This window comes from Gobio gobio (genome assembly GCF_949357685.1).
Source record: "Gobio gobio genome assembly, chromosome: 16".
NCBI lineage: Eukaryota > Metazoa > Chordata > Actinopteri > Cypriniformes > Gobionidae > Gobio > Gobio gobio.
In genome coordinates, this window is record NC_137109.1 from 5,091,533 (window position 1) to 5,116,975 (window position 25,443).

The 25,443-nt window shown below is 48.7% G+C and overlaps 1 protein-coding gene across 1 annotated transcript; it reads left to right on the forward strand.

Moving 5' to 3' along the window:
- Positions 1-8,331: 8,331 nt before the first annotated feature.
- On the forward strand, positions 8,332-21,601 carry LOC307139307 (nuclear factor 7, ovary-like). The gene is made up of 6 exons (XM_079838207.1): positions 8,332-8,924; positions 15,705-15,800; positions 15,915-16,145; positions 16,256-16,278; positions 16,361-16,479; positions 20,143-21,601. The coding sequence occupies exons 1-6, from the start codon at positions 8,529-8,531 to the stop codon at positions 20,685-20,687; spliced, it is 1,410 nt and encodes a 469-aa protein (XP_079694333.1). The 5' UTR covers positions 8,332-8,528; the 3' UTR covers positions 20,688-21,601.
- Positions 21,602-25,443: the final 3,842 nt, after the last annotated feature.

The window sequence follows — 25,443 nt, forward strand, 5'->3', positions numbered from 1 at the left end:
CTTTTAGGGAAATGCAAACATGCTGGGCCTCATTTATAAAACGTGCATACGCACAGATTTGATCTTAGAGTTTGTGTGCTAAAATCAACACCAGCGTTCATATTTATAAAAACACCTATTCAAATGAAGATGTTTCACTGTTTGCCCGGATTTTATATCTAATTAAAATATTTAAGTTTGATTGCATTACTTATAAAATATCAGTAGATTCTTCTAATTTGGGGACATGATTTGAATGTGTGAAGGACTCAGATTGTGCAGTTTTTCCCCTGACCGCACCTCACACACACACACACACACACTGATTTGGTGCTGTGAGACGAGTCAGGTCAGAGTCGTGGTGTGTGTGAATTCAAGAGCTGTTGATGAGGAGTTGTAAAATTTGAATATGCTTGAAAGCACAAATAAAACAATGATAAAACTATACATCCAGTCTGTCTTCAGGGGCCAGTTGCATAAACATAGTTATTATGTTAAGACAATGTCTTTGTTACGTACTGCTCTGAGACTTGGGTTGAATATACAAATGCAGCTTTATTGGGACAATATAAACAACAGGCAAAAGGTCAAACACACAGGCAGTGTGCACACAATGCAAATGAGCAACAGGGCAGAGATAAGATAAGATAGCACAAGAGTCAGGAGGAGAGCCCCCTAGTGGAGATCATGAGCACTCCAGCTGGAGGAGGAGACAGTCTTATAGTATGACACACAGCAGAGACACAGGGTGAAGCTGATAAGACTGAGAGCCATCTCAGAGGAGCTGAGGACCACCATGTTGGAGCAGGCAGGAATGGTGACCACCACGATGGAGCTGAAGACCACTCGGGCAGATCAGGCAGAACTGGAACAAAGAGCACAAAGAGATTATGGTTGACCTCCATGGTCGTGTCAGGGTAAACAGGAAGTTTTTGAATGACTGCCATAACGTGTTCACAACTGCTACAACACCTGCCGCCTCGGGAAAATCTAGATCTGGTGCTGCCACCTCAGGAGAAAATGAAGAAGTACACGGGACCCAGACACACAGAATGGCTATCGCCGTAACTGCGAGTGCAATCGACGGTGGGAGAACCTCAGAAACCCCCAGACTCGATAACACTGGATTTGGATGCACTGGACTAATCAGTGGTGGGTCTGCCAAACTGGAAGTCAGTCTCAAACAGCTAGGGATAGCTTCAGGTGTAGCGTCCATGACGGCTGGAGTCTCTGGCGTGGCGTCCATGATGGCTGGAGTCTCTGGAGTGGCGTCCATGACGGCTGGAGACTCTGGCGTGGCGTCCATGATGGCTGGAGTCTCTGGAGTGGCGTCCATGATGGCTGGACTCTCTGGAGTGGCGTCCATGACGGCTGGAGACTTTGTCGTGACGTCTATGAAGGCTGGAGTCTCTGGAGTGGCGTCCATGACGGCTGGAGACTTTGTCGTGGCATCTATGATGGCTGGAGACTCTGGAGTGGCGTCCATGACGGCTGGAGACTTTGTCGTGGCGTCTATGAAGGCTGGAGTCTCTGGAGTGGCGTCCATGACGGCTGGAGACTCTGGCGTGGCGTCCATGACGGCTGGAGTCTCTGGCGTGGCGTCCATGATGGCTGGAGTCTCTGGCATGGCGTCCATGACGGCTGGAGTCTCTGGCGTGGTGTCCATGACGGCTGGAGACTCTGGCGTGGCATCCATGATGGCTGGAGTCTCTGGCATGGCGTCCATGATGGCTAGAGTCTCTGGCGTGGTGTCTATGATGGCTGGAGTCTCTGGAGTGGCGTCTATGAAGGCTGGAGTCTCTGGAGTGGCGTCCATGACGGCTGGAGTCTCTGGAGTGGCGTCTATGATGGCTGGAGTCTCTGGAGTGGCGTCCATGACGGCTGGAGACTTTGTCGTGGCGTCTATGATGGCTGGAGTCTCTGGCGTGGCGTCCATGATGGCTGGAGTCTCTAGAGTGGCGTCCATGATGGCTGGAGTCTCTGGAGTGGCGTCCATGATGGCTGGAGTCTCTGGAGTGGCGTCCATGACGGCTGGAGTCTCTGGAGTGGCGTCTATGATGGCTGGAGTCTCTGGAGTGGCGTCCATGATGGCTGGAGACTTTGTCGTGGCGTCTATGATGGCTGGAGTCTCTGGCGTGGCGTCCATGATGGCTGGAGTCTCTAGAGTGGCGTCCATGACGGCTGGAGTCTCTGGAGTGGCGTCCATGACGGCTGGAGTCTCTGGAGTGGCGTCTATGATGGCTGGAGTCTCTGGAGTGGCGTCCATGATGGCTGGAGACTTTGTCGTGGTGTCTATGATGGCTGGAGTCTCTGGCGTGGCGTCCATGATGGCTGGAGTCTCTGGCGTGGCGTCCATGACGGCTGGAGACTCTGGCGTGGCGTCCATGACGGCTGGAGACTCTGGCGTGGCGTCCATGACGGCTGGAGTCTCTGGCGTGGCGTCCATGACGGCTGGAGTCTCTGGAGTGGCGTCCATGACGGCTGGAGACTCTGGCGTGGCGTCCATGACGGCTGGAGTGTCTGGAGTGGCGTCCATGACGGCTGGAAACTCTGGCGTGGCGTCCATGATGGCTGGAGTCTCTGGAGTGGCGTCCATGACGGCTGGAGTCTCTGGCGTGGCGTCCATGACGGCTGGAGTCTCTGGCGTGGCGTCCATGATGGCTGGAGTCTCTGGCGTGACGTCCATGATGGCTGGAGTCTCTGGCGTGGCGTCCATGACGGCTGGAGTCTCTGGCGTGGCGTCCATGATGGCTGGAGTCTCTGGCGTGGCGTCCATGACGGCTGGAGACTTTGTCGTGGCGTCCATGACGGCTGGAGTCTCTGGTGTGGCGTCCATGACGGCTGGAGACTCTGGCGGGGCGTCCATTATGGCTGGAGTCTCTGGCGTGGCGTCCATGATGGCTGGAGTCTCTGGCGTGACGTCCATGATGGCTGGAGTCTCTGGCGTGGCGTCCATGACGGCTGGAGACTCTGGCGGGGCGTCCATGATGGCTGGAGTCTCTGGCGTGGCGTCCATGACGGCTGGAGTCTCTGGCGTGGCGTCCATGACGGCTGGAGACTCTGGCGGGGCGTCCATTTTGGCTGGAGTCTCTGGCGTGGCGTCCATGACGGCTGGAGACTTTGGTGTGGCGTCCATGACGGCTGGAGTCTCTGGCGTGGCGTCCATGACGGCTGGAGACTCTGGCGGGGCGTCCATGATGGCTGGAGTCTCTGGCGTGGCGTCCATGACGGCTGGAGTCTCTGGAGTGGCGTCCATGATGGCTGGAGACTTTGTCGTGGCGTCCATGACGGCTGGAGTCTCTGGCGTGGCGTCCATGATGGCTGGAGACTCTGGCGGGGCGTCCATGATGGCTGGAGACTTTGTCGTGGCGTCCATGACGGCTGGAGTCTCTGGCGTGGCGTCCATGACGGCTGGAGACTTTGTCGTGGCGTCCATGACGGCTGGAGTCTCTGGCGTGGTGTCCATGATGGCTGGAGACTTTGTCGTGGCGTCCATGACGGCTGGAGTCTCTGGCGTGGCGTCCATGACGGCTGGAGTCTCTGGCGTGGCGTCCATGATGGCTGGAGACTTTGTCGTGGCGTCTATGATGGCTGGAGTCTCTGGCGTGGCATCCATGATGGCTGGAGTCTCTGGAGTGGCGTCCATGACGGCTGGAGACTTTGTCGTGGCGTCCATGACGGCTGGAGTCTCTGGCATGGCGTCCATGATGGCTGGAGTCTCTGGCGTGGCGTCCATGATGGCTGGAGACTTTGTCGTGGCGTCCATGACGGCTGGAGTCTCTGGCGTGGCGTCCATGATGGCTGGAGACTTTGTCGTGGCGTCCATGACGGCTGGAGTCTCTGGCGTGGCGTCCATGATGGCTGGAGACTTTGTCGTGGCGTCCATGACGGCTGGAGTCTCTGGCGTGGCGTCCATGATGGCTGGAGTCTCTGGAGTGGCGTCCATGATGGCTGGAGACTTTGTCGTGGCGTCTATGATGGCTGGAGTCTCTGGCGTGGCATCCATGATGGCTGGAGTCTCTGGAGTGGCGTCCATGACGGCTGGAGACTTTGTCGTGGCGTCCATGACGGCTGGAGTCTCTGGCATGGCGTCCATGATGGCTGGAGTCTCTGGCGTGGCGTCCATGATGGCTGGAGACTCTGGCGTGGCGTCCATGATGGCTGGAGACTTTGTCGTGGCGTCTATGATGGCTGGAGTCTCTGGAGTGGTGTCCATGACGGCTGGAGACTTTGGCGTGGCGTCAATGATGGCTGGAGTCTCTGGCGTGGCGTCCATGACGGCTGGAGACTTTGTCGTGGCGTCCATGATGGCTGGAGTCTCTGGCGCGGCGTCCATGACGGCTGGAGACTCTGGCGGGGCGTCCATGATGGCTGGAGACTTTGGCGTGGCGTCCATGACGGCTGGAGACTTTGTCGTGGCGTCCATGACGGCTGGAGACTTTGTCGTGGCGTCCATGACGGCTGGAGACTTTGGCGTGGCGTCCATGACGGCTGGAGACTTTGTCGTGGCGTCCATGACGGCTGGAGTCTCTGGCGTGGCGTCCATGACGGCTGGAGACTTTGGCGTGGCGTCCATGACGGCTGGAGTCTCTGGCGTGGCGTCCATGACGGCTGGAGACTTTGTCGTGGCGTCCATGAAGGCTGGAGTCTCTGGCGTGGCGTCCATGATGGCTGGAGTCTCTGGAGTGGCGTCTATGATGGCTGGAGTCTCTGGAGTGGCGTCCATGATGGCTGGAGACTTTGTCGTGGTGTCTATGATGGCTGGAGTCTCTGGCGTGGCGTCCATGATGGCTGGAGTCTCTGGAGTGGCGTCCATGATGGCTGGAGACTCTGGAGTGGCGTCCATGACGGCTGGAGTCTCTGGAGTGGCGTCCATGACGGCTGGAGACTCCGGCGTGGCTTCCATGACGGCTGGAGACTCTGGCGTGGCGTCCATGATGGCTGGAGTCTCTGGAGTGGCGTCCATGACGGCTGGAGACTCTGGCGGGGGGTCCATGATGGCTGGAGTCTCTGGCGTGGCGTCCATGATGGCTGGAGTCTCTGGCGTGACGTCCATGATGGCTGGAGTCTCTGGCGTGGCGTCCATGACGGCTGGAGACTCTGGCGGGGCGTCCATGATGGCTGGAGTCTCTGGCATGGCGTCCATGACGGCTGGAGTCTCTGGCGTGGCGTCCATGACGGCTGGAGACTCTGGCGGGGCGTCCATTTTGGCTGGAGTCTCTGGCGTGGCGTCCATGACGGCTGGAGACTTTGGTGTGGCGTCCATTTTGGCTGGAGTCTCTGGCGTGGCGTCCATGACGGCTGGAGACTCTGGCGGGGCGTCCATGATGGCTGGAGTCTCTGGCGTGGCGTCCATGACGGCTGGAGTCTCTGGAGTGGCGTCCATGACGGCTGGAGACTTTGTTGTGGCGTCCATGACGGCTGGAGTCTCTGGCATGGCGTCCATGATGGCTGGAGTCTCTGGCGTGGCGTCCATGATGGCTGGAGACTCTGGCGTGGCGTCCATGATGGCTGGAGACTTTGTCGTGGCGTCTATGATGGCTGGAGTCTCTGGAGTGGTGTCCATGACGGCTGGAGACTTTGGCGTGGCGTCAATGATGGCTGGAGTCTCTGGCGTGGCGTCCATGACGGCTGGAGACTTTGTCGTGGCGTCCATGATGGCTGGAGTCTCTGGCGCGGCGTCCATGACGGCTGGAGACTCTGGCGGGGCGTCCATGATGGCTGGAGACTTTGGCGTGGCGTCCATGACGGCTGGAGACTTTGTCGTGGCGTCCATGACGGCTGGAGACTTTGTCGTGGCGTCCATGACGGCTGGAGACTTTGGCGTGGCGTCCATGACGGCTGGAGACTTTGTCGTGGCGTCCATGACGGCTGGAGTCTCTGGCGTGGCGTCCATGACGGCTGGAGACTTTGGCGTGGCGTCCATGACGGCTGGAGTCTCTGGCGTGGCGTCCATGACGGCTGGAGACTTTGTCGTGGCGTCCATGAAGGCTGGAGTCTCTGGCGTGGCGTCCATGATGGCTGGAGTCTCTGGAGTGGCGTCTATGATGGCTGGAGTCTCTGGAGTGGCGTCCATGATGGCTGGAGACTTTGTCGTGGTGTCTATGATGGCTGGAGTCTCTGGCGTGGCGTCCATGATGGCTGGAGTCTCTGGAGTGGCGTCCATGATGGCTGGAGACTCTGGAGTGGCGTCCATGACGGCTGGAGTCTCTGGAGTGGCGTCCATGACGGCTGGAGACTCCGGCGTGGCTTCCATGACGGCTGGAGACTCTGGCGTGGCGTCCATGATGGCTGGAGTCTCTGGAGTGGCGTCCATGACGGCTGGAGACTCTGGCGGGGGGTCCATGATGGCTGGAGTCTCTGGCGTGGCGTCCATGATGGCTGGAGTCTCTGGCGGGGCGTCCATGATGGCTGGAGTCTCTGGCATGGCGTCCATGACGGCTGGAGTCTCTGGCGTGGCGTCCATGACGGCTGGAGACTCTGGCGGGGCGTCCATTTTGGCTGGAGTCTCTGGCGTGGCGTCCATGACGGCTGGAGACTTTGGTGTGGCGTCCATTTTGGCTGGAGTCTCTGGCGTGGCGTCCATGACGGCTGGAGACTCTGGCGGGGCGTCCATGATGGCTGGAGTCTCTGGCGTGGCGTCCATGACGGCTGGAGTCTCTGGAGTGGCGTCCATGACGGCTGGAGACTTTGTTGTGGCGTCCATGACGGCTGGAGTCTCTGGCGTGGCGTCCATGATGGCTGGAGACTCTGGCGGGGCGTCCATGATGGCTGGAGACTTTGTCGTGGCGTCCATGACGGCTGGAGTCTCTGGCATGGCGTCCATGATGGCTGGAGTCTCTGGCGTGGCGTCCATGATGGCTGGAGACTCTGGCGTGGCGTCCATGATGGCTGGAGACTTTGTCGTGGCGTCTATGATGGCTGGAGTCTCTGGAGTGGTGTCCATGACGGCTGGAGACTTTGGCGTGGCGTCAATGATGGCTGGAGTCTCTGGCGTGGCGTCCATGACGGCTGGAGACTTTGTCGTGGCGTCCATGATGGCTGGAGTCTCTGGCGCGGCGTCCATGACGGCTGGAGACTCTGGCGGGGCGTCCATGATGGCTGGAGACTTTGGCGTGGCGTCCATGACGGCTGGAGACTTTGTCGTGGCGTCTATGACGGCTGGAGACTTTGTCGTGGCGTCCATGATGGCTGGAGACTTTGGCGTGGCGTCCATGACGGCTGGAGACTTTGTCGTGGCGTCCATGACGGCTGGAGTCTCTGGCGTGGCGTCCATGACGGCTGGAGACTTTGGCGTGGCGTCCATGACGGCTGGAGTCTCTGGCGTGGCGTCCATGACGGCTGGAGACTTTGTCGTGGCGTCCATGAAGGCTGGAGTCTCTGGCGTGGCGTCCATGATGGCTGGAGTCTCTGGAGTGGCGTCTATGATGGCTGGAGTCTCTGGAGTGGCGTCCATGATGGCTGGAGTTTCTGGCGTGGCGTCCATGACGGCTGGAGACTTTGTCGTGGCGTCCATGACGGCTGGAGTCTCTGGCGTGGCGTCCATGACGGCTGGAGACTTTGTCGTGGCGTCTATGACGGCTGGAGTCTCTGGAGTGGCGTCCATGATGGCTGGAGACTCGGGCGGGGCGTCCATGATGGCTGGAGACTTTGTCGTGGCGTCTATGACGGCTGGAGTCTCTGGCGTGGCGTCCATGACGGCTGGAGACTTTGTCGTGGCGTCCATGACGGCTGGAGACTCTGGCGGGGCGTCCATGACGGCTGGAGACTATGGCGGGGCGTCCATGATGGCTGGAGACTTTGCCGTGGCGTCCATGATGGCTGGAGACTCTGGCGTGGCGTCCATGACGGCTGGAGTCTCTGGCGTGGCGTCCATGACGGCTGGAGACTCTGGCGTGGCGTCCATGACGGCTGGAGACTCTGGCGTGGCGTCCATGACGGCTGGAGTTTCTGGTGAAGGCAGACTAATGTGACTGCTGGATCCATATTGGCGACGTCTTTTGTTACGTACTGCTCCGAGACGTAGGTTGAAGATCCAAATGAAGCTTTATTGGGACAATCCAGAATTGTAATCTGTATAACAGGCAAAAGGTCAAACACACAGACGAACAAAGTACGAAAAGTGGGAAGTATGAAATATCCAATAGTACGTGAAGGCAGTATTGATCAAGGGACAATCAGTCTTATTTTGTTGGTATCAGATTAGGCCAGTGTACATGTGTATGCATCTGACTTAAAGTTATGAACAGTTTTAAAGAAAACAAAGATGATTAACTTGTAAGACTAGTTTTAGCGGTTTATGCCCTGAAGCTCCAAAAGTTCACCAGAAATCCTGTCCATCAGGAAGTTACTAGTCTTATTATTTCTACCTTTCATTTCTACTGAAAGCTAAAACGAGTCAGTGCTGGGAAGAACAGCGGAGGACGCTTTATATTAGGATTTTTGTGTATTTCTGAATTAGATTTTTATTATAATTATTAACTTTTCAAACCAAAGTTTAGAAATTTAAAGTAAATTGTAGATTATTGGATTTTTTACAAGACGAGGAAATGGATTCAAAATCTGCAGAAGAGCTTTATTGTCCTATTTGCTATGAAATCTTCAAGGTTCCTGTTTTTCTGTCCTGTAGTCACAGTATTTGTAAAGAGTGTCTACAAAAGTTCTGGAAAACTAGAAAATCTCAGGAGTGTCCCGTCTGCAGGAGAAGATCCTCAAGAGGTGATCCTCCAGTTAATCTCACATTAAAAAACTTGTGTGAGTCGTTCCTGAAGGAGAGAAAAGAGAGGCGTTCATCAGAGTCTGAGGAGATCTGCAGTTTACACAGTGAGAAACTCAAACTCTTCTGTCTGGAGGACAAACAGCCTGTGTGTTTAGTGTGCAGAGACTCAGAGAAACACACCAAACACACATTCAGACCCATCAGTGAAGTGGTTTCATCTCACAAGGTAAGACAAATGTCTCCTATTTCATGTGCTAAATACAGTGATAAACATAGAAACAGTATTATTTTTATATAATAAACCAGTATTTATTTTTGCTCAGACTCAAATCCCCACGACTTACTACTGATATGTCATGGGTTATTAATATATATATTTTTTCAGTAATAATAATATGTGATTTAAAGTGGTTTAATTTTCCTTGAGCTTTTGACATATTAGAGGTCATCATACAAGAATATCCAGTTTCAGAACTGAAAACTTCCTTGTTAGTCCAAAAACAGGTTTTATTTAAACCAATCACAGAGAGCGACTCGTTGTGGAATGAGCCTGTCATAGATGGTGAAAGACAGAAGAAGATCAACGCCTACTTTATCATCACAACGTTAGCCCCGCCCACTAAAAATAACATCACCTTCCAAAAGATCCTAATGCTAGGAATGTGCTTATTTATTTTCAACAATGTGAATGTCTCAGTTGAGCATTATTTATCTGTATTCGCTACATTTCTCTGTGGATTCTTTGGTAAATAAGTCGCAATTTCAGCGCAGGCTTTGCAAGCATGTGAGTAACCGTGTTAATTCTAACACCTGATCTGAGACCAGTGATTTCTGAAATGATTCATGTACAGTCAGATGTTCTTTGTCTGTGTGTCAGTAAATCAAACCAGTGACTAAACGCTCAACTTCACATTGTTTCTCTAGTAGGAGGAAAATAATCTGTTATTTAAACTGTGATTAAATTATATATAGAAAGCAATCAAAGAACGCTCCCTTTACAATCGCAGAGCTGTCAATCAAACAGTGTGAGTTCATCAGTGACTGAGCACCAAAACTCCTGTTATAAGCAATGAATCTTTGATTCATTTAATCTTACATTGTGTTTGCACTGTTAGTTATGATGAAAGCATTTGCTAGTGTCAGGCCCGGTTCTACTAGACAAACGCAAGCAAAAGCACTCAGGTGATACTGTAATAATATTGGCGAAACAGATTTGCAAATTTGTGTCACATGCATCTATTTACAGCGTGTTTTTGCAGCGGTGAGAAATGTAGCCAATCACAGATCGTTGTTGCGATCAGAATCTCACCGCTCAAAACGGCAGTTTCTGCAAAACCTCTCATTGACAAAGTCAAGACATGATGTAAGTAAGATAGTTATTGTTGACAACTTCATTTTTATAAGGGAACTTTGTGAGATCGCGATGAACTGACAAAGCAACAGCATTTTAGTGATCGTAGTGATCTTGGCTCGCTTTCGAGGCTACAGTCTATAACATTCATTGAATAATTCAAGATTCAAGAGTTTTATTTGTCACATACACAGTTATATACACAATATACAACTGGCAGTGAAATGTAAACAGGTCCGCTCCATGGACAGTGCAAATAACAGTTACAAGAAATTAAATAGAAATAGAATAAAATTAGAATAAAAAGTATTAACATAAGTAGAATTATAAATAAATCAAGTAAAAGATAAAAATAGGAAATAAGATAAAAATAAAAATATAAAAAATATGTGGATATGATAAGTGAGATAAACTGTAGACTTAAAAATAAGTGGTTAACATAAAATATATAATATGTATATATAAAGAAGTATAATGTGCAAGGTTTATTACAGGTTGTTACGCAGTAACAATAGGGACGTAAAGTGCAGTGCAATGGCAGTATGTGGATGTTAATGTTAAAAGACTGGATGTTTATGCGTGTGCGGGGGTGAAGTGAGTCACGTGACTGAGTTCAGGAGTCTGATGGCCTGGGGGAAGAAACTCCTCCTGAGTCTTTCAGTCTTTGCCATCAGGCTACGGAAGCGCTTACCAGATGGCAGCAGGGTGAAGTGAGAGTTTGCAGGGTGATTAATGTCTCTGATGATTTTAGTAGCTCTACCTCTGCAGCGTTTGGTGAAGATGTCCTGCAGAGACGGGAGAGCTGAGCCTGAGATGCGCTCGGATAAGCGCACCACTCTTTGCAGGGCTTTGCAGTCGTGACTGGTGCTGTTCCCGTACCACGCTGTGATGCACTGAGTCAGGACACTTTCTATCGCCCCTCGATAGAAAGTTTTCAGGATGGCTGGTGAAACCCTGAATTTCCTCAGCTGGCGCAGGTGGTACAGTCTTTGCCTGGCTTTTTTCACCTGTGTCTGGATGTGTGTAGTCCAGGTCAGATCCTCGGAGATGTTCACACCCAGGTATTTGAAGCTGCTCACTCTCTCTACCGGTGTCCCGCTGATCATGAGAGGGGAGTATGACCGATGCTGTCTCTTCCTGAAGTCCACAATCAGTTCTTTGGTCTTGTTAACATTCAGAGAGAGACAGTTGTCCTGGCACCATGATGTCAGTTGCTCCACTTCGTCCAAGTATGCCGTCTCATTGTTGTTGGAGATGAGACCCAGGACAACAGTATCATCAGCAAACTTGATGATGGAGGTGGAGCTGTGTGTGGACAAACAGTCATGGGTGTAGAGAGAGTAGAGCAGGGGACTCAGCACACAGCCCTGTGGAGCTCCAACACTCAGGGTGATGGAGGTGGAGGTGAACTGGCCTACTCTCACCGCCTGGGGTCTGCCAGTGAGGAAATCTTCAATCCAGAGGCAGAGAGAAGAATTCAGGCCTAGATCCAGGAGTTTGTGTGTTAGCTTAATGGGAACTATGGTGTTAAAGGCTGAGCTATAGTCAATAAATAGCAGCCTGACATAGTTCCCACTTTTGCTGTCGATGTGAGTGAGGCAGGAGTGAAGGACGTGAGAAATGGCATCTTCAGTCGATCTATTGGGACGATAGGCAAACTGAAGAGGGTCCAAAGTGTCAGGAATGGAGGAGCAAATGTTGTTTTTAATGAGTCTCTCAAAGACCTTCATGACTAAAGATGTGAGAGCCACTGGACGATAGTCATTTAGGCAAGAGGGTTTACTGATCTTAGGTACAGGGATGATGGAGGATCGTTTGAAGGAGGTGGGGACAACAGATGTAGCAAGGGACTCGTTGAATATGGATGTAAAGAGCCCTGCGAGCTGATCAGCACAGGACCGCAGAACACGACCTGAAATACCATCCGGCCCAGCAGCTTTCCTGACATCCACACGTTTGAGTGCCCTCCGAACCTCGTCCTCCGAGACAGAGATCACGTGACCGTTGCTGCTCTGAGGGACTCTCTCTGACGCGTCACTCGCCGGAGTCGCGCTGCCGCGATTACCATCAAAGCGAGCGTAGAAAGAGTTTAACTCGTTCACCAGTAACGGATCAGCTCTCACCTCTGCAGAGGATTTAGTTCCAAAAGCACAGATGGTTCTCAGTCCCTGCCACATCCGCCGGGAGTCGTTGAGTTGGAAATGAGATTCCACTCGGTCTTTATAGCGGAGTTTTGCGGCTTTAACGGCGCGCCGGAGGGCGTAACATGAAGCTTTGTACTCCCTCATATCCCCCGTTAGGAGACCGGCATTGTAAGCGGTGGTGCGCGAGTTTACTGCAGTGCGAATTGAACTGTCCACCCACGGTTTCTGATTAGGGAAGGACGTTATAGTTATTGTTTGTGTGGCTTGCTCTGTCAGTGTGTTAATAAAGCAGAGCGCCACTTCTGTGAACTCGCTGACGTCCTCAGAACTCGCGCGGAACATGTCCCAGTCGACGTCATCAAGAGCTGCCTGTAGCGTGATCTCTGAATGGGATGACCAGCGTTTGACTTCCCTCCTCACCGGGGGCTCTTGAACGAGCCTTTGTTTATATTCCGGTGTGAGGAAAATGGCGGCATGGTCCGATTTGCCAAAAGCTGGCTGTGAACGAGCTTTGTAGGCGTTCTTAAACGGAGAGTAGCAATGATCCAGTGTGTTTGCTCCTCGTGTGGGACAGGAGACATGCTGGTGAAAGTTTGGCAATACTTTCTTTAGGTTTGCTTTGTTAAAATCACCCGCGACGATGAAAGCAGCGTCGGGGTGTTTGTTTATGAAGCCGCTGGTCACATCATGGAGGGCAGATAAAGCCAGCCCCGTGTCTGCTTGTGGTGGAATATAAACGGCAGTGGAGATGACCGAGGAAAACTCCCTCGGTAGGTAGAAAGGCCGGCACATGATAGTTAAATGTTCCAAGTGAGGCGAGCAGGATCGCGAAAGAATGGAGATGTTCCTAGGATCGCACCATTTCTTGTTTATCATGAAACACACTCCACCGCCTTTAGATTTCCCGGCCTCGGCTGTTCTGTCCATCCGAAAAACAGAGAAGTTCTCGGACGGCGTCACGGCTGTATCCGGGACCGCTGGCGTGAGCCATGTTTCGGACAGACAATAGATGTTGCAGTCTCTCATGTCCCGTTGAAAACTTATCCTGGCTCTAAGATCGTCCATCTTATTCTCCAAGGATTGGACGTTTGCGAGCAAAATGCTCGGGAGAGGAGGACTGAATGCTCTTTTTCTCAGTCTGTTGCGGATCCCAGCGCGTTTCCCGCGGTGTTTTTTGAATCTTCGCCGTCGACTCGAGTGGCCATTGTTCAACTCGGCGTCCCGGCGAATCTCAGATGGAAGATTGGAGAAAGTGTCCTGAAACAGGTCAGTGTAGCGGTAACCAATTTCCAGAAGTGTTTTGCTGTCGTAACAGATCAAAGCAGATGATCCGTTGGAAAAAATAGAGAGTAAAAGAGAGTAGAATAATAAATAAAAGCAAAGTCTTAGCGGAGCGACCTGAACGGCGACCGAGCACGGCGGCGCCATTTTGCATTTTTGCAATAAACTATTTTTGCTAAGAGTGCCGACAGCCAATTGAATGCTGCAAAGTTTGGGAAGTGACATCTAAATATAAATGCCGCTCTGCAGGAGACAGAATATCCTCCTGAGACCCAGAATAGAGGTTTTGCCTCTGTAGAGGACATCAGCGAATTTCTCTGACAACATACACAGTTTTAAGTCTGGATATTCTTATGAACATATTATTACCCATTAATAAAGTATTATTATCCAAAATCCCATTGTTTGTCTATTCATGTCTTTTAATTTTCTCAATAAATGGGATCTGGTGTCCTCTACAGAGCAGATAACAGAGGAATTAAAAAAAAAAAATCAATTTCAAACAATGTAATGGCTGGGGGAAAAAAAATCTAAATTCACAAAACCTTTTTTTCTGGTTCTCAGGAAGATGACATGTTAAATTAGCAGTAACGCTTTAAAGCAATGTAAAGGCAGACAAAAGATTAATAGACAATTTGTAGCAAAATATTTTTGAGATTCCAGTAATTGGTAAAAGTGATGACTTGTAAATAAATAATCATAAATTTCTCACTGTACACTGCCATGGTGGAGCCGCTGCTTAGCCTTCACTTTACTAGAGCACCCTCAGGGATTTGAATCTGGAACCGGGCCTGGTTAGTGTGCAGAAATCACGAGATCACAGCATTCATGAGCTCAACATGTCCGTGATTGGCTACAATAAAGTGGGCGTTTACACTGAAGTCTCACAGCAGCCAATCACAGCAGTGGGCGTTTACACTGAAGTCTCACAGCAGCCAATCACAGCAGTGGGCGTTTACACTGCAGTCTCACAGCAGCCAATCACAGCAGTGGGCGTTTACACTGAAGTCTCACAGCAGCCAATCATAGCAGTGGGCGTTTACACTGCAGTCTCACAGCAGCCAATCACAGCAGTGGGCGTTTACACTGAAGTCTCACAGCAGCCAATCACAGCAGTGGGCGTTTACACTGAAGTCTCACAGCAGCCAATCACAGCAGTGGGCGTTTACACTGCAGTCTCACAGCAGCCAATCACAGCAGTGGGCGTTTACACTGAAGTCTCACAGCAGCCAATCATAGCAGTGGGCGTTTACACTGCAGTCTCACAGCAGCCAATCACAGCAGTGGGCGTTTACACTGAAGTCTCACAGCAGCCAATCATAGCAGTGGGCGTTTACACTGCAGTCTCACAGCAGCCAATCACAGCAGTGGGCGTTTACACTGAAGTCTCACAGCAGCCAATCACAGCAGTGGGCGTTTACACTGAGGTCTCACAGCAGCCAATCACAGCAGTGGGCGTTTACACTGAAGTCTCACAGCAGCCAATCACAGCAGTGGGCGTTTACACTGAGGTCTCACAGAAGACACGCCCCTTCAAACAGAGGCTAAAATCAGGGTTGGAAAAATGCCTTTTATTTGTAAATGACCATTTTTGATGTAAAAATCATACTATCATTATAAAACAATAAAACAATGCAGTTCATGACCCCTTTAAGACACACCTAACATTGGTACTAACATACTTTCAAAATTAACGCACGTGATATTTTTGTTTTGTTTGAGGCATTAAAAATATTAAACAACGCAGCATCTGTTTTTCTGTCATTCTTTGGCTAGCGTTACATTATATGATCACGCTCTTATTACGCTTTTAAACCATTCAAGCGCGACAAGACAGAAGAGAACGCACTGTCTGAGACACACACACACACACACACACTCTCTCTCTCTCACACACACACACACACACACACACACACACACACACACACACACACACACAACGCTCAGAAAGACAGACGAGAACAACCGTCTTTAAGTTGTTTCTACATTATAATTTGAAGAGTAACTGTGATATTATTACAATATAAAAATTTTAAAAACTCTTTGTGATTAATTTAAAAAAAAAAATATTTTATGGATTGACGGCACTAAAAAAATATGTCCTGCTTTTTTTAGGCACAAATGCTTCTGAGAATATAAATAATATAACAATAAACACATCCAGACACACAATGTTTAAACCTCTTATAGCTTCACAAGTTTCACAGATTTTCATCTTAACCTGTAGGAGGAATTTAATACAGCGCTGACGTCCTTACAAAACAAGCTCAAACATGGAGAAGAAATGAAAGGAGAGTGTGATGAAACAATCCAACACATCGAGGTGAGGATGTGTAAAGAGTTAAACACTCAACATTCACACACACAGTTTATCATTGACATTAGTGGAGTGTGTGTTCACACAGAGCTGACTGAAGTGAATGTGATGTGATTTCAGTCTCAAGCTGAGCACACAGAGCGTCAGATTAAAGAAGAGTTTGAGAAGCTTCATCAGTTTCTCAGAGACGAAGAAGAAGCTACAATCACTGCACTGAGGGAGGAAGAGGAGCAGAAGAAGCAGATGATGAAGGAGAAGCTGGAGGAGATGAACACACACATCTCAGCTCTTTCACACACAATCAGAGACATGGAGGAGATGATGAAAGCCAATGACGTCTCGTTTCTAAAGGTGACCAATCAATCTGGCTTCATTCTTTGAGCAGAAAACAACTTGAGACTCACTGACAATGAGAGTGTTTGATAAGATATTAACATGTTTTCAAACTCTATATTTTCCAGAACTTTAGCGTCTCAATGGAAAGGTGAGTGAGCTGCTCGTATCTCTTCTCTCAGTGGATCTGAACTCAAATTCACTGCAGTTCTGACTCCTGAATGTTCCTCCAGAGTCCAGATCTCACAGCCGGATCCACGGATGAGTTCTGGAGCTTTGATTGATGTGTCCCGTTACCTGGGTAACCTGCCGTTCAGAGTCTGGAAGAAGATGCTGGAAACTGTCCAACACAGTGAGTCTCAGCAGATCTGACACCAGCGCAAAACATCCTTCAGATAGAAACACACACAACATTAACATCTGAGAGAAATATATTTAATAATCTCTTGAATTTGTGAGTGAATCTGAACTGTATTTCAGAAGATCATCAGATCATACAGTGAACTCATAATGACTACAGAAGTCTGTTCCTCATGGTCTCTGCTTATGTATTAGGATACAATAGTGTTTATTAAGCTTGGAAGAGCCAACTTACTGAAATCCTATTAAACTTAATATTATTTTTATTATTTTTCTTACTCTAAATTTCTGACTCTAAAGGTGCGTTCACACCGGACGCGAATGACGCGATTTGCGTGAGTGATTTACATGTTAAGTCAATAGAAAGACACGAATAGACATTCTGAGGTGCGATTCACACGAATGAGGCGGCGCGATTTAAGCGTTTGACGCGTGAATGGTGCGAATCGCCCGAGTTGAAAAATCTGAACTTTGGCGGATATTCGCGCCACGTTAGCCAATCAGGAGCTTGCTCTAGTAGTGACAACAATGAGGAGAAAATCTGTATATTAAAGGATTAGTTCACTTTTAAATAAAATTTTGCTGATAATTTCCTCACCCCCATGTCATCCAAGATGTTCATTTCTTTCTTTCTGCAGTCGAAAAGAAATTAAGGTTTTAAATGAAAACATTCCAGGGGTTTCCTCCATATAATGCACTTCAATGGGCTCCAAACGGTCCAAGGTCCAAATGACAGTTTCAGTGCAGCTTTAAACGACACCAGATGAAGAATAAGGGTCTTATCTAGCCAAACGATCAGTTTCTGCGAGAAACCCAGCAGTATTTATGCTATCATTTTACCTCTTAACAGACGAACGTGATCATCTCTGAGCTCAGCCATTACTTCCGCAAAGTGAGGTCAAATACGATCGTGGTCATAGATATATCGATAGTAGATCCCTCATTCTACTGATCCGTGCAGGCGCTAATGAGGCATCTACGTATACTTCTATGACCACGCTCGTATTTGGGCCGTTTGGAGCCCATTGAAGTCCATTATATGGAGATAACCCCTGGACTGTTTTCATCCAAAACCTTAATTTCTTTTCGACTGCAGAAAGAAAGACATGGACATCTTGGATGACATGGGGGTGAGTAAATTATCAGCAAAAGTTTATTTAAAAGTGAACTAATCCTTTAATATCTGGTTCAGACAATATAATTATCACTGTGATAACATGAAATTACATGAAACACAACCCAGTCTCTTTTCGTTAAATGCAATGTATGATCAATAATACAAAAGTAGAAGTAAAAGGTATAATAAGCAGTGTTGGGGAAGCTACTCTGAAACAGTAGTTTGACAAGCTACAAGCTACTTAAACATGAAAGTAGTTCAACTACAGCCAAGCTACCCTTCTGAAAAAGTAGTTAGATACACTACAAGTTACTACCAAAATGTAACTAGCTACATCGAAACTACTTTTATTTTTTTTATTTTTTTTTTTACAATTAAATGCATATTTACAAATAACTGAATAATCGTTAATGAAGAATGTTTTAAGTTAAATGTTTGGGGTTTAAAACAACACAATGCAATACAATTATGATAAGAGTAAAGTTTTATTTTGTAAACTATCCAAATATACAATACTCAAATGTAGTCTATATCTCAAACTGACTGTCAAGTGCAAAATCGCTACAAATGTCCCATCAATGCAGGAACAAAATATAAGCAACTTTGATACACAGGAGTAGACAAAAATGCATATATATATATATATATATATATTTATATAGCAGGATAATCCATTTAAAAAGGCTATTATTCACCTGTATGTGCTTGAAGTCTTCGACGCAGACAGCGTTTTAATCTTTTGTTTGTATAAATCAAGTGTGACCTTTACTAGTCGATTTGTGTGAAGTTATCAACCCACTCCTGTACGTCCTTTACATAATCATCAGACGATCTCTTCTCTGTGAACCGTAAAGCCGCAAGATGCGCAATGAAATAAAGATGGTAGTAACGCGCGATTTTAGTATGTGATCAAATAAGAAGAAAACACTGAGCTGCTTCAATGCATTGCAGGCTCGTCAAAACACAAAACGTAATGTAGCTTTTGGTCGCGTTACACCGCTACTTGCTGGAAAAAGTAGTTAGCAACTGGAAAAGCTACATTGTTTTAAAAGCAACTGAGCTACTGAAAAATGTAGTTAAGTTAGTAGCTTAGCTACTTGTAGTTAACTACTCCCCAACACTGATAATCAGCTATACATGAAATAAAGCAAACAATTCAGTCAAACATTCAAAGTCAGCGCTAGTCGGCTACAACGGTAACGTAAAGCTAAATAGCCTAAAAATAAAAAAGTAAGGAAACTTCACTTTGCCCTCAGCCTAAACGATTTGCCAAGGAACAAATTATAGATCCATGAGACCAAAGATCGGCCGTTACATCATCACAAGACGAATTATATCTGGAGCCGCCACAGAGACATCAGAGCAGCGGCAGAAGAACTGGCTGAGGAAAAGCTGCTCTGTTGTGAAGTGAATGTCACGCGAATGAAGCGAGTAAACTCAAAATGTTCAAGCGCCCAACTTCGCACGAATTATTCGCGTCCGGTATCAGACCTTCAGACGATTCTGGCTTGAGTTGCTATATCTTTTCTAACTGATCGGACTTACGCTTTTCCTAAAAATGCTGATTAAAACTCGGAAAAACTCCCATAGACTTTCATTGACGGAATGTTCAGATTTTCAAACTGTCCAACTGTCAAAAATTCAAATCTAAACACTGAAGCCCAGACTCACTCCAACTGACATTCTATGAACTAAACCATAGAGACTCATTAAACTCTAATCTATCTACTTAAAATCTATCTATCTATCTATCTATCTATCTATCTATCTATCTATCTATCTATCTATCTATCTATCTATCTATCTATCTATCTATCTATCTATCTATCTATCTATCTATCTATCTATCTATCTATCTATCTATCTATCTATCTATCATAGCAACAACCCAGAATGACCTAGCAACCACAGAACATCCTAGCAACTGCCTAGCAACCACCCAGAACACTATAGCTACCACAACAAGTGTACCCTAGCAACCACATAGCAAGACCGTAGCAACCACTCAAAATACCCTAGCAACCGCATAGCAACACCCTAGCAACCACACAGAGTACCCTAGCAACCACCCTAGCAACCACTCCAAATACCTTAGCAACCGCATAGCAACCACCCTAGCAACCACATACACCCAAGTACCTTAGCAACCGCATAGCAACCACCCTAGCAACCACCTGAGTACCCTAGCAACCACATAGCAAGACCTTGCCAGCCACCCTGAGTACCCTAGCAACCGCACAGCAACCACCTGAGTACCCTAGCAACCGCATAGCAGGTCTAAACTACTAACTAAAACTCAAACTATTTCAAACTTTAAACTTTTCTAACTTTTTCAAACTTTCTGGTCCGGCTTTTTCAAGCCAATTAAAGTTTGTATCGATGAACTTTTTAATCTAGTTGAATACTGATATTAAACCTGAAGCCTCAATCCATTCTGACAGAAACTGAGAGACCATTGTTATGATAGCAGGATTTATGTTTTATATTTACATTTCTGATCATATTTCCTCCTGTAATCTGATGTTCTTCTCTTTGCAGCTCCGTTGACTCTAGATCCAAACACAGCAGATCCTCGTCTCACACTCTCGTCTGATCTGACCAGTGTGTCGCTCAGTGATGAAGATAAAACACTTCCTGATAATCCAGAGAGGTTTGACAGGTGTCCATGTGTCCTGGGATCTGAGGGCTTTAACTCAGGAACACACTGCTGGGATGTGGAGGTTGGGGACAATACAGGCTGGAGTCTTGGAATAACCACAGCATCAAACCAAAGGAAGGGACTGGTTTTCTTTAACTCTAATGTCTGGTGTGTGCGGTACTGGAACAGCAAATACGGCTCACAATCCCCAGATCAACCCAACACTCTCATTACTGTTAAAGTGAAGCTTCAGCGTGTGAGAGTTCAGCTGGACTATGACAGAGGAACAGTGTCATTCTCTGATCCTGTCACTAACACACATTTACGCACATTCAGGACGTCCTTCACAGAGACTGTGTTTCCATTCTTATATAATCTCTGCACAACTTCTCCTCTGAGGATCTTACCAGTTAAACTGATTATTACAGCAGAAAATCACAGTTAAATCTGATTCTGCTTCCAGATCAATTCAGTTTTACAAGTTAGAGCAAGTTTCTCTAGTTTCTTCTAGAAAAATGTACATAATATACATAGTTTTGCAAATCATGCTTCAATAATAACACTGTAATCAAAGCGTCTCATTCGTCAATCACACTTACATTTAAAATGTATCCAATAAATCAAGCTCTGGAAACATACAGTATGAATAGCAGCTGTTTATATATTCTTACATAATGTTTGACAGAATAACAAGACAAACTAAATAATTGCAAACCACTATTTAGATCATTTTTTAAATGTTTGAAAATTAAAATATGTTTCTCTTTTTTACGGTTTAATTTGGTTAAAGATTTGTTACAGTGACAGATTTTCATGGATGCACAAAACTGCCTTATGTAACAGGAGCTGGAAAAATATACACTATAAATAATAACAGAAATCACCACACCAGATGAACAATGAAGCACTTCAGTGGATTTTAAGTACAACTGCAGAGATGAATATAAGTCATGATACCATGTGCAAGACAGAATGGCCATTGATGATGTAACAGGACCGTTCTCAGCTCCAGGGACTGCAGTGCATGCTGGGATTTGGTGACAGTAACAAAATCAACACTGTGACTGAACTGAATAACAAAATGATCTCCTGCAGAGCTGCTTATAGATGAACTGAACTCATTTAATAGTTGATGATCTTCACAGTTATTGAACTGAACTGAATCAACACTGAACTGACTTCAGCTGAACAATGACACTGTTGTCTCTTTACAGCAGAATTGATTTCTGTTTGCATCATTGATCATTATTTTCCTGTTTATCACTGTAAATCTGCTCTGAAACAATCTGTATATTATAAAGCGCTGTATAAATAAAGGTGACTTGACTTAAAGTCTCAATTAAAAGGAAATAGTGACAGATCTTTTCTTATGTGTTGTGTTCAAGTGTAACAGATTATCAGAAAAGAAAAATTGTAGGGCAAAAAATGAATGTGTACATGATGAATCGTTCACAATAAGATCTATGCTTTTACAAGACCGTGAATTTAATTTCATTCCAACTGCTTGGAAATTTCACTTATTTTATTATTATATGTATTGGTCACAATAATCTTGTGTTTAATTTGACAGAAATAAAAGTAGAATTTCAGTAGCTAATTAACTTGTGAGAAAATATATCAACACCAGAAGAGAAACTGTGCTCATTAAACCATTTGATATCACCATCAGTATTTGTGAAATAGTTTTGAGAAATCCCAGCAGTCACAGCACTGGACTCTGAACACAGCAAATAAAGAGCCAATGGGAGCGTCCCACACTTGGTTAGTCAGTTATTAAACTAGTTCCCATTCAGTCGGTCACGTTCGACGTACGTCGGACGTACCGACGAATTGGGATCACTTCTGGGAGCCCCTATCAGCTTCGAGCTATCTAGAACCGGCCAATGAACAATTGGCGTGCGAGATTTGCATCTTGCGCTCCGCCCCGCGCCGCGGGTATAAACAGGAAGCGAGAGCGAATGCACGCTGTCATTCACTTCGGAGCCACACAGGCGTATGAAGGACTCACTCTCTTCAATCAAGACGAGTATTTTTCGCTGCTATCAGCAAGACTGTCTAAAAAACCGGAAAGCCAGAGGAGGACGCGTGTTGGAGAAACGGCACCTTTCAGTGGGGTCGCGCTGAACTCATCGAGCTGCCTCTGAATGCAGAAAAACTGCTGTTATCACAGCAACCTGTTGGTCTGGGTAGAGCGTTTTCCTGGCACGGGCTGCACTAACAATCCCGTGCGCTGTCGCGTTTCCCCCTGAGTGCTTCAGCACAGAGCGTTTTCCTCACAAAAGAGCTTCACGGGTGACGTGCCGTCTTTTTCAAGATGTCTTACCACTCGTGCGTTTCTGGATGCGGTTGTTTCCTGTCCTGACGGCCACGATCCATCTCGCATAAATATGTTGAGACTGTGTCGTGGGTGATCCATGTTCTCCCAGGGGAACGGGATCACGTCGACGCGCTGGTCATCTCACCTTCCGCGTGAGGGTTTGAGTGTTCAGCGCGCCGTGTGCCGTCTGGCTGCCGGGTGACAGCGCGGGTTGCCACGGCAACTCTGCGCGCGTCACTCGGCGCCTCCGATGCGCGGTCGAGACTATGATGCCTCAAACGGGGTTGAGTCCCTTCACTTATACCCCGATCTAGTCTCTTTTCTGGTGCACCAGAGGAGGGACTATTTTGGCTGATAAGCCTGGGTGGCCTGAGGATTAGAGTGAGGCTTCCCCGCCGCGTACATCTCTGTGGGCCCCTCACTCCTCTATCGCATCGCAAGCATGTTGAGACTGTGTTCGTGGGTGGTCTATGCTCTCTCACGAGAGCATAGCCACGTCGGCGCGCTGTTCGTCTTGCCTTTTTCATAAGGGCTTGAGTGTTCAGCGCGCCGTGTGCCGTCTCACGGCCACGCCCACTGTCTCACGTGTCTGCTGGTAGCTTACAGATGGGATTGCTGGTCCTTGAAAGGGGACCTAGCATTTCATTTGGGGCTCTAGCAGAGGACAGATGTCAATCGCTGCATCGGAGAGAGGGCTGTTATGTGTTGAAAATGAAGATGATGCTGAGATTCCCACCGTAATAGTGGGCGCTCGTGCTGAATCAGATTCATACTTGACAGCCATGCTTTCCCGGATGGCTGAGGCATAGTGCAACGCGTAAATCGCCTTGCCTGCCCCTTGCCTTTTTTCGGATGTGCATTGGAAGGCTTTGGCATTGTGGAACTATTGGTGCCAAAATATGGAACACCAATAGGGCCATAATCTGTATAAAGTTTTCCTCTCTCTCACTACCCTCATCGGTGGGGTGGCAGTGCCACTGGCAGGCCACCTCCGCCCTGCTTAGTGCACGAGGGTAGTTCTGAGCTGAGGTTGAGCTGCGCACAGCGCTGGCCCTTGGCTAGACGATGTCCACCCTGGTCCAGAAGCACAATTGACCTGGATTTGGTCTGGAACTGTTCTTCCCCGGAGGAGGGCCGGGTGGAAAACCATTAGTAATTCTGTTCTGCCACTGATGTTAAAAACAGCCAGTGGTACCCAAAAAAAAAAAAAAAAAAGAGCAGTTCCAATACCTCTGGGTCTCGGGAGTTCAGGAATGGCAGCGTGTGACGCTACAGAGCCTCGCCGCTTTCATTCCCCTCCCCACAAGAGGGCGAGAATGGCAGTGTGTGACGCTACAAAGCCTCGCCACTCTCATTCCCCTCTTCTCAGCGGTGCGTGGACAACAGTGCGCGACGCTATGCCTCGCCACTCTTGTTCCCCGCTGAGGAAGGAGGTGAGGCAGACCGTGTGCAACGCCACAAAGCCTTGCCACGCTCAGCCCCTCCTTCATTTGGGAGCGCGCTTGGCGGTGGTCGACGCTCCCATGCCTCGCCACCCTCAGACGCCTCTCCCTTCGCCAGCAAGGGGCGCCGGCTGTGGGAACGCACTCAAGCGGCCTCCCCACACTCGCACGCCCCCTCCGCGGACGCAGGTAGTGTTGCACAGCACACTCAGATCCCACTTCGGGCCGCTTCATGCCGTCCGAGTCGGATCCCTGCATTCCGCGTCGCTGCCCCGCTGCGGGTACGTCTGTGGTTAATCCCCTTGCTCGGTGTCTGGAAGCCTGGCTAGAGCTTCCCAGCCCGTCTCGGGGCCGTACCATCAGACTCGGCTATGCGATTCAGTTCGCCAGGCGTCCCCCTAAGTTTGGGGGCGTTCACTTCCCAGTAGCGAAGGAGAACGCCCCCGTGCTCCGGGCGGAGATCGCAGTCCTACTGGCGAAGGACGCGATGGAGCCGGTCCCTCCAGCCGATATGAGGTCCGGGTTCTACAGCCCGTACTTCATTGTACCCAAGAAAGGCGGCGGGTTATGGCCGGTCTTGGACCTGCGGTTCTTGAACCGGTCCCTTCACAGGCTGCCGTTCAGAATGCTAACGCAGAAGCACATCTTCAGGTGCGTCCGTCCCCAAGATTGGTTTGCAGCGATCGACCTGAAGGACGCGTACTTTCATTCTCGTTTCCCCTCGACCGGCCCTTTCTGCGCTTCGCGTTCGAGGGACGGGCATGTCAGTACCGCGTCTTGCCCTTCGGCCTGTCCCTGTCGCCCCGCGTCTTTACGAAGCTTGCGGAGGCGGCCATTGCTCCCATGAGAGAGCATGGCGTTCGCATCCTCAACTACCTCGACGACTGGCTGATTCTTGCCCAGTCGCGAGAGCAGTTGTGCGAACACAGGGACAAGGTGCTCATTCACCTCAGCCATTTGGGACTTCGGGTCAACTGGGAGAAGAGCAAACTCTGTCCCACACAGAGGATCTCTTTTCTCGGTATGGAGATAGACTCGGTCGCCATGACAGCGCGCCTCACCGAGGAGCGCGTCCAGTCAGTGTTGAACTGCTTGAATTCGTTCAAAGGCAGGACAGCGGTACCACTGAAACATTTTCAGAGGCTCCTGGGGCATATGGCATCCGCAGCCGCAGTAACGCCGCTCGGGTTGCTTCATATGAGACCGCTTCAACGCTGGCTACACGATCGAGTCCCGAGGTGGGCGTGGCACAGCGGTTCCCTCCGTGTCCAAGTGACTCCGAGATGCCGCCAAACCTTAGGCCCGTGGTCGGACCCTTTGTTTCTCCGGGCGGGAGTTCCCCTAGAGCAAGTGTCCAGGCACTCCGTTGTCTCCACGGTTGCCTCATCCACGGGTTGGGGTGCCACGTACAACGGGCTTGCAGCTTCAGGTCTGTGGACGGG